Below are 9,716 nucleotides of genomic sequence, written 5' to 3' on the forward strand. Positions count from 1 at the left end.
TGTTTCACATGAGCTATTGCCTCACGTGTACGGCCAACCCAAAAAGAGGGCCACTCGTGAGGGTGATGGGGAGTGTTGAAGTATAAATGATTAAATAAAACCATCTCTAACACAGCTTAAACTTTTGGAGTAGTTGGTTGTTTCACATTCTCTACTTTAATTCTCATAATGGTTGCAGTATGAGGGGGAATCCTGCCTTTTCAAAGTACCTCACGGTTTCAAACAAAACAGCAACAATTTGTTACAAGACCAAGAAAAGAATTATAGAAAATGGAGGCTAACTCTTCTTTTCTTCTTGTTGCAAACAACAGGTTATAATGACCAATATGAAAAGGCCAATTGGCCACAGGAACTAATGCCCAAATTATATCAAACTTTCAGAAAATAACCTTTTTTTTTAAATCCTAATCTATTTCTGGCTTCTTGAGAAGTTTCTTATGCTGAGATTCTCCCCTCTTATCTTTTTTGCTCATGGCAATTATCTAATTGAGATAATGTCATTTGTGGCCAAAAAGACACCTGGCTTATGGGTTTTGCTGTTTGTGGCCCCTCCAATCGGGCCCATGCTTAGCCACGATCCACCTAAATCATTCACTCTAACAATCTTTACTTATAATAAAATTTAAATTAAATAAAATTGAAATTCATTAACAGGCAAACCACACTTAATCTTGATTCTCCAAGAGGAAAGGTCCCATTGTCTAAGTTTAACTCCATTCTTCAAGCTCAAGATGTGGGTTGGACATAGATATAAGTCGTATAACCATTTTATTCCTTCATAGCCATAGATGCAATGCATGGAGGTGGATGAGACAGACAAGTAGTCTGGGCATCATTGGATTCCCCCTTGATTAAGTCCTATAACCAAGTAGCCTTAAGTTTAACTCCATTCCTCGAGCACAAGATGTGGGTCGGATATAGATTTTAAGTCCTATAACCATTTTATTCCTTCATAGCCATAGATGCAATGTATAGAGTTGGATGAGATAGACAAGTAGTCTGGGCATCATTGGAGTCCCTCTTGATTAATGATGCTCTAGAGAAAGAAGAAAAAACAGAAATAGATCTTCAGAGCCTTCCCACAAAATCGAAAAGCTTGAATTCCAAAACAGGTTCTAGTAATATTAGTCTGAGCAGAGGTACCAGAATAATGGAGCAGGCGGTCTGGGCCTGGCCGGGCCTCCTGCATAGCAGCCAGGACTAGGTCCAAGAGCAGCAAGTGTATTTACTTAAACAGGCAGAAAGCTCGAAAAACAAACGCATAATGCCTGTCATTTTCTATAAAAACGGAATGAAATCAAATCAAATCGACTTTACACGCCGAAGAATAAATGCTCTGCTTATACCAGTGTCAAACAGTTATACATCATGAGGGAGAGATGAAAGGACTGTAAGCAAAAAAACAAGAACTGCCTGGGAGCCTTTCTGCTTACTTGCATTCAACACTGAGATGCAGCAGCCTTACAAATAGGACAAGCATTCTTGTTCAGAAGCCACTGTTTTATGCAATATATATGGTATCCGTGGCCACAATGTAGCTTCCCCAGCTCATCATCTGCTTCATATTCTTCCTGTAAAAATAAACAAAATTCTCAAACCTTTCTACATAGAGGAAAAGGTGACAACCCACCCACCTGACAAATGCTACATTTGAATTCCAGTCCAGTGGATAACTGAGATGGCAAAGCATCCGAAATCGAGAACTTGATTTTCTGGAGATAAAAGAAAATATCTTCTTCTCTCAATCCAGTGCTCACGTGGCCAATGCGCTCTCCCAGGTCGAGCAACTCCTGTCGAATAGGAAGAAATTCTGAGTTATGTAGATGCAAAGTAATATTAAGGACAAGTCCAAAGTGAAAACCGAGCACCTCATATGACATGTTATCAACATCGAGCCGCAATTCCCTGTATCGATCATATGCATCGGTTCTAGCCAACAAGAGGCTAGTTTGAATCATCATGATCTGCAGCCAACTAAATCAGTCTCAATATGGTGGGACCCAGTACCCAAACATATCAGTATTTTGCACCACAACTACCTACATTGAATAAAAATGCTTTGTGGTTAGATAATCTATAGGTATTTTTATCACAAGTCATGAAACAAAGGAGTATATCATCCCAATTGATAGATAGCAAAAAAAACACCTCAAGCGTGGTTTATAATCCATCGGTAGGCTTGGGCACCTTCTCTTGCGGCTATGCCATCAAAAGTTTGAAGGGAGTTTATCTGGATTTGATCCAAGCCAAATACAGTGTGAAAGATGAATTGGATATCTTCTTTTTTTTGGAAAGATAAGACGGTTTTATTAAACCAGACCATAAATAGAATACAACCATGAGGATGGGGCATCCCCCAGTGTACAGAGAGTATAACAGCTGCAACCGAAAGTGTGTTACTACACAAGAAATGTGCATAGTGAGGGGGATGTGGGCAGTTGTAAATTGGCCAATAAGTAGACATACGCCCATGCAAGACCAGGGAGAGGGTCTAGGCGAGTTTTCCTTGTAAGAATTTAGGGCTTTTGGGAAAGAGGTCCCTTGTATTATTGTGAGGGCTGTGGGGGGTGAGTGATCACAATGGTATGCAATAATATTATAGCCCGTGGACGTAGGGAAGAGTTGGCCGAACCACGTTATAGAACTCTTGTTCCTTTGTGTGTTACCATGTCCCTTTTCATGTGAGACTGGAGTGAGTTGGCTGAGACTAAGTCGGAGGGCTTAGTGCTATCATAGGGTGTTTTTCGTGTGAGCAAAACTACTTCATGACAGTTTGGTTTTCTGCCTATTTTCCCTGTACAACATGACTTACTGGTTGCCCAAGCTATAACATTTGACGAGTCTCCTTTGACAAACAAAGGTCCTGACTTTAGTTACCAGAGTGGGAAGAGAGGGTAAGAAGCGATGCAGGAAGAGAAAGCGGGAAGCGGGGGGTTTAGAAAAGAGAAAATGCGGGAAACAAAAAGCTATAAATAAAGTAGAGAGAAAATGTGTGGGATGCGTCATTGAAAGTCAACATGAAGCATATAATAAGCCTCGATGGAAGCAAACTAGAAGTACATAGAAAGTATAGGACTGTGGCAGGTTAGGGTTGAAGGGTTAATTTAGGTAAAGATGACATGTAGAAAAGAAGACTTCGCAACTAATTAGAATTACAATTTTTAGGAACTTACAGTTTCACATGATTTATTCATGTTTATTTAATGTAGAGTTTTGGGGAAAAGATCCACATAATTTTAATTTGGTACTTAAAATGAGTTTTCAAGATTTAAATGCACATTTTTCAAAATAAGCTATGTTGGCAATATCAAATGGAGAAAATATTCTTTTAGGAACAAATAATCACCTAATAGGAAGCAAACTATTTATTAAGAGGAAACGCACAAGAAGCATTTGGGAAGCGTGCTTCCCCTAAATTTGGGAAGCGAGAAGAACTTAGCTTCCGAAATGAGTTTCCGGGGAAGCGAGCTTCCCATCCAACTAGGCTCCTTACCCATGATCCGCGTACCATCTCAAGCCATGACACTCTAGCTTCAGCCTCATTGGAGTGGCAAACTCCAACTGATCCTGAATAGGAGAGGATTGCGTGTCCACTTCCGATGCCCGCTCTTCCCGGGTTTCCCATCCAACTAGGCTCCTTACCCATTATCCGCGTGTTAGAAAGTGATGTGCAAATCTGTAATTTAGGATTCGAGAATACCTTATAACAAATTAACCTCACAACTTGAAGACAGAGATCAATAATACTATTTTTTGCAATAATAATCTGTAAAGGAAAAAAGAAATCGTTAGATCACTTATCGAGTTGAGGCACGAAGAATCTTCGCTGTCCTTAAGGCAAATCTCGCCCCCACTATGACGAATCAACGGTGCAGATGGGAGTCTCGGCGTATGCCTCCAGGATATAACAACACTCGCTCGAGGGGTGTGCACTCACGCAGCCCGGATGCTTAAGAACTCGCTTATATTTGCCAAAAGCCTTGAGCAGAAAACCAGAGAGAAAACCAGAGAAGAGAAAGAGCAGAAGAAGAATCCGTCAAGGATATCTTTCTGTTTTCTCTAAAACCGATTTATATAGAAAGGTAATCGACACGTTAGGGTGAAACGTCGCACTCTTTTAGTGCGTGAGAGACGTTTTCCAAATGGTCACTAAACCACGATTAATGAATCTCAAACGGTAAAAAAAGAGTTAAAACAAAATTAAATAAATTCTTGACCGTTAAAAGGAAAAATAAATAAATAAAAAGAAAAGCCTTAGGTCCACGCGCGCGGCCGGTCGACCCGCGCCGGGCCGGGCGGCACGCGTGTGTGGTAAGATCAAAAGCCCACCGGACCCAAGTGGGCGATCCGTGCGCGTAAGATCCCCATAACCTCTTGCTTATTCACAAGGTTAAGAGTGAATATATATATATATATATATATATATATATATATATATATATATATATATATATATATATATATATATATATATGGCCACTCTCATCCTCTCACACTTCCCATCTAGGACTAAAGTTTTCTCATGACTTTAGTCTTTTTGGAGGGAAGCCCAAAAGCATACATATAAAGACTAAAAGCACCCCATTGTAAGTTTGAATTACAAAAAGACTTTTTTCACATAAAAAGTCAACACCGCGTACCATCCCAAGCCCCATAGTAACACTCTAGCTTCAGCCTCATCGGAGTGGCAAACTCCAACTGATCCTGAATAGGAGAGGATTGCGTGTCCACTTGAGTTCCAAAAGAGTCCTCTATGCCCGCTCTTCCCGGGTTTCCTTTCGCACTTCCGCCAAAGTTCAATTTAGCCCTTCCATGAGGAGGTGGAACCCACTTCCGCGTCACTTTGGTTTTTTGCCTTTTTACCATTACTATCCTTCCAATTCTGTAGTAATTCTCCAGCACTATAAGACCGTGCAACTTTGCCACTCCTACTCCAATGGATAAGTTCAGCCTTGATGCCTTAAACAACTTGCCCCAGGTGTGATTTTTAGCCTCAAATATTCGGTTGTTCCTTTCTTTCAATAAGTGTCATATGATGGCAAATGAAACCAACCTCCACATAGCCTGGCCCGCCTCACCAAATGGAACCCCGCTCCACTCCAAGATGACATTCTTGATGGAGCTTTGATGAACCCATGACAGTCCAAAAGCTTTAATCATATCACAGCCATCCATACATGGTATGCGAAAGGACAACGCACCAAAAAATGCTGCAAGGATTCTTCACTTGGAGAAAATACAACAACTTGCTAACTTGATCTTCCTTCTCTTTAGGCAGACACAAGTATTTATTCTTTTTTTTTTTACCAGTGTCCAAGAAAAGGCTACTACAAAAGGAAGAGTTCATGATTTCCACACTCTTGCACAACGATCTTCTTACCTGTTCATAGAGGTCATCCTGTAAAAGAAATATCGGATGGAGAAAATGCCAAAAGAGTTCAGTGTCCACACGCTCCAATCCGACAGATAAGAAGAGCAGTAGTGTGAGTACAGCCGTGAAATAAGGACAAACAGTCTTTCTAATTGGGTTACTTTAAGGTTACGCATAAGTCTAAAGCACCACACCATACTCCCATTCCCCCTCCCTCCATGTAGTCACTCACTCTTGCCTCCCTGTTAGTCACTAATAGGTATAGGCTCCACAATGCACGGCATAACTGGGACTCTCCTAACCAAAGATCTACCCAAAACCTTACTCCATCCCCCATCCCCACTTTAAATCTAACTAAGGGTTCATACAAGTGTCTGGACTCACAAATAGACCTCCATGCACCGACCTTTTCCTAGAGGTGGGTTTCTGCTCTCCCAATCCCCCCAACCCCACCCAAAGGAAAAAGGAGTATAAGAGATGTTACCGAGAGCCCAGAGAGCGGTGAAGGAATCAGGCAGCAAGTTTGATGAGAGTGAAAGTGTTAGTTGGAAAGTGAAGCATAGTCCTAAAACAAATAAATCAGAGCCACCACTAAGCAATTTACATGTCCTTCCAGGAAATTGGATGTGCAAAGTTTGTGGATACCACAATTTTAAAAAGAAGGAATGAGTGCAGATGGTGCAATTTCATGCTAAAATCTCATGTCTAGTGTGAGAGAGAGGGAAAGAGAGGATTAGAAGACCCCCTGTTGCAGTGACCGGAAGGTGGAAGTACCTCTTATCTCTAAGAAGGGGAACATGCCTGCAGTGAAAATAGATGGAAGAGAAGTGGAAGAAAGGGTAAGCATTCTCAAAGCCTGTTTAATGGGGTTAATCAAGAAAAAGGGTGGAACAAGTGAGATGGTTTTAGGACATTCCGTCTCTCCCCTGCCCAAGATGGTCAAGGTTGCTGTTTTGTCTTGTAATGCAAAGACACCATCAAGGCAAAACAAGCAGAAACATCTACAAAAACCTTCCACTGTGGTATGTAAACTTGCATCCATGAAAGAGAAGTAGAATTCCCAGATCAATGAAAACAAATGCTGCAATGCAAAACCCAATCAAACAACATGGCAGACTGTGAAAGTAAAAAGTTAAGAGGGAAAAAGGAACCCTCTGATAAAAAAAACAGAGAAACTCATGAGAAGTAAAAATAAGTAAATAAAACCACAAAATTTTCCATGAACATGAAGAAAATAAAGAACCCAAAATTGGACCAAAAATATAAGAAATTAAATTTGGTGATTGGAGAAATCAGGAACACCCCAATTTGTAATAATATAAAATCCATAAAACTCAGTACACAATTTAAGAAGAGTGAAGATAGGCTAGCAGTCCATCAATCAGCAAGAAAGAGCACACCAAACAAATTTTCAAAAATGTACATAAAATCAAGACACCCCTATGCCAAGGGAACTCTAAAAATGAAAATCTCCACCACTTCAACCGAACAAGAAGCTAAAAAAATAGAACCGGTGATCAAACAAAATATGCAGATAAAAAACCCACATGCAAATTTTTTTAATAAAATGACGACTTCCAACAAAGCGAAAATCCCCTAAAGTTCAACAGATCAAGAACCTGGAAAAATGACATGATATAAAAAGAACCCATGATCAAACAAAATATGCAAATTAAAAAGAACCCCACATGGATAATGTTGCGCAAATGTCTTATATTCTGGCACTATACATGACCCTGACGAACTAATGTGTGTACGGTCAGCTCGCTGGGTGCAGGGGTGCTCCCCTGTTGGGGTTTCCGGGGTAGTTCTCTTGAAGGAAAATTTATTTTTTGGTTTTGCGCCAAAGGTTATTTTGTTAATTTTCTCTACGTAGTGGCATCGATATATAAGCCACATATTATGGTTATGAGTGATAGGTTTTTCTTTTTGTGTTTTCTTGGCAAAGAAGAATAAGAGTTTGTAACCCTAAAACCGAAATAGTGAAAATTCTTCTTCCGTGGATGTAGACACTGCCAAACCACGTAAATCTTATTTTTTCTTGTTTCATTATGTTTCATTACATCGTTTCTTGACGTTTTGTTGCACACCGTGTGTTTGATCCTTATTGAGAAGGTATTTCTTGGGTTTTTACATATAAAAATCGAATAATGAGAATCTCAAAAAAAATATACCTAACAAAATATTCAAATTTAAAAGAAACCCACATGGATAGTAATCGAATAAACAGAAAATTCGCTAAAAACGATGAAAATTACCTCTCCCTGATTCTTCTCCTCATCCACCATCCTTCTAACCGGCGCGACAACCACTGAGTTCGACTGCTTCGTATTGCAGTTACTCCTCGGATTCATTTTCCTGACCCTCTCGGCATGCCTATGGACCGACGTTGGGACGACATCAGACCTCGAAAAAGACGCACATCCGAGGCCACGAAGAGTGCCAGAGGAGAAATGCTTCTTCTTAGAAGAGGAAGAAGAAGAGGAGTTGGAGTTGGTATGGACAAAGGTGGAAAGGATGAGAGAAGAAATGGTGGGTTTTAAGCTGGTGGTTTGGAGGGAAGAGGAAGGTATTAGAGAGGTTTGAAACTCTGCATCCATGATTGGACAAGGGATCAGAGAGAAGGAGAAGGTGAGAAGAAATTATAGGACTTTAGTTTTTTTGTTTCTTCTCAGATTTTGACATGTTTTGTTTTTGGGTTCTCGGTGGGGAGTGGAAAGAGAATCTACAGTGCATCGGTTTAGCAGGGAACTGATTTCATGCACTCGTATTTTAGTAACGGCCAACTGGTTTTCTCTTTTTGTTGATATTTTCAGACTCTTATGTTGATAATGGCACTCATCTCTTTACTGAACTTTTCTATTTAGCTGTTAAATAATTTGTTAGACGCCCTAAATTGGTATCAGCAGCCTAGAAATGATAAGGACAACCCACTGATCCTTTGTATACTATGAGTATGACATATATAGAGGGCGTGGGGCCCTTGGATTAGATCATGTGAGATATAGTCACAATCCTTATTTAATCTAGATCATGCTTAAAAAATCCCCTATAACATTGTTTCATATCTGAATATATATTTTTTGGATTTGCTAGGGATCATCGTAGAAGGCATTTCAATATTTCATGTTGCATGAGAGAGCAGCCACGTCGGGTGAATTAAATGAATAATACAAAAAATGAGCCTAGGTGGCTTCTCTCTCATGCAACAGCCCGTCTGAGAAATGCCTTCTTCGACGGTCCCTAGTAAATCCTTTTTTTCTATATTAAATAAATGCTCGCTCTTTTATTTTGATAATGGCACTCCTCTCTTCACTAAACCCTTTTTCTATTTAGCCGTTGAAATAATGGTTGGACCCCCTAAATTGGCATCAGCAGCGAGCAGCCTACCAGTGAGAAGTGATAACGACCCAGACTGTCGACTGATCCTTTGCATATGAGCAAGCCTTGTATAGATTATGTGGGTCCCTTGTTTAACCAATGTGAGATATAGTCACGATCCTTATTTATTCGCCCTAAATTGGTATCAATAGCCTAGCATTGAGAAATGACAACGACCCAGACCGTCCCACTGATCCTTTGGACACAACTCTAAATGAGTAAACATTAGGGATGCTAGATTGAAGGGCGCCCTTTGCAAAAAGGAGGTGAAAGGGAGCCCCCATTAGGTGCATGTGCATTAGTAATGGCCGAAAGTTAAGCAGGATAGTGATGTGCAGCCAATGGGGGCACCCTTTCAACTTCTTTTTTGCAAGGGCGCCACTGAGTTTAGTGTATATATAGATGATGTGGGTCACTTGGTTTTAGCCTATGCAGATATAGTCATGATGCTTATTTAATCATCCTAAATTGGTATCAACAGCTAACAATGAGAAATGATAACGACTCAGACGGACCTCCTTTGGATACGAATCTAATCTAAATGACGGTGGCATACATAGATGAGGTGGGTCTCTTGGTTTAGCTCATATGAGATATAGTCACAATCCTTATATTATCGCCCTAAATTACTATCAGGAGCCTACCAATAAGAAATGATAGCGACCCAAGATGGTCCCTTGGTTTAGCTCATGTGAGATATAATCACAATACATGCTATATGCGTGAGGGCTTTTAAATTTTTAGTGTGTAGCATCTTATTCGAATGAATTGAATAGACGGAACGAAGAGGGTCAGGACTGATAATGATGATGAGTAAATGTATAGGTACCCCCTACCTACTTTTCAGATGTCACCTTCTACAAAGAGGCTCGGGACTGATGATGATCAAGTAATTAAGTTTCTTTGCAAATTTATGAATGATTGATGCCATTACTTTTACTGGGGTTCATACTGTGTATAAATG

The 9,716-nt window shown here is 40.2% G+C and overlaps 1 protein-coding gene across 2 annotated transcripts; it reads right to left on the bottom strand.

The window, feature by feature from the left end:
- Nucleotides 1-1,246: 1,246 nt before the first annotated feature.
- LOC143846089 (E3 ubiquitin-protein ligase MBR1-like) lies at nt 1,247-8,130 on the bottom strand. 2 transcript variants are annotated; one of them, XM_077354505.1, is made up of 5 exons: nt 7,630-8,130; nt 3,494-3,649; nt 1,869-1,964; nt 1,635-1,790; nt 1,247-1,571 (listed from the first exon to the last, which is right to left on the bottom strand). In XM_077354505.1, the coding sequence occupies exons 1-5, from the start codon at nt 7,969-7,971 to the stop codon at nt 1,440-1,442; spliced, it is 882 nt and encodes a 293-aa protein (XP_077210620.1). In that variant the 5' UTR covers nt 7,972-8,130; the 3' UTR covers nt 1,247-1,439. The 2 variants fall into 2 exon arrangements, with proteins under 2 accessions (XP_077210620.1, XP_077210621.1); XM_077354506.1 differs by lacking the exon at nt 3,494-3,649 and having other exon boundaries at nt 7,630-8,125.
- Between the last annotated feature and the right edge of the window lie 1,586 nt (nt 8,131-9,716).

This window comes from Tasmannia lanceolata, unplaced genomic scaffold (assembly GCF_043159265.1).
Source record: "Tasmannia lanceolata isolate RefF3 unplaced genomic scaffold, GAP_Taslan_0.1 ptg000015l, whole genome shotgun sequence".
Taxonomy (NCBI): Eukaryota; Viridiplantae; Streptophyta; class Magnoliopsida; order Canellales; family Winteraceae; genus Tasmannia; species Tasmannia lanceolata.

What these genes read in the sequence shown, in the direction of transcription:
- LOC143846089 (XM_077354505.1), bottom strand. Translation starts at nt 7,971, where the DNA reads ATGGATGCAGAGTTTCAAACCTCTCTAATACCTTCCTCTTCCCTCCAA. An exon ending in AGATGGTACGCGGATCATGG is followed by an intron (nt 1,965 to 3,493) that starts GTAAGGAGCCTA and finishes AGTTGGCTGCAG; the next exon opens with ATCATGATGATTCAAACTAG. An exon ending in TCAAATGTAGCATTTGTCAG is followed by an intron (nt 1,572 to 1,634) that starts GTGGGTGGGTTG and finishes TTATTTTTACAG; the next exon opens with GAAGAATATGAAGCAGATGA.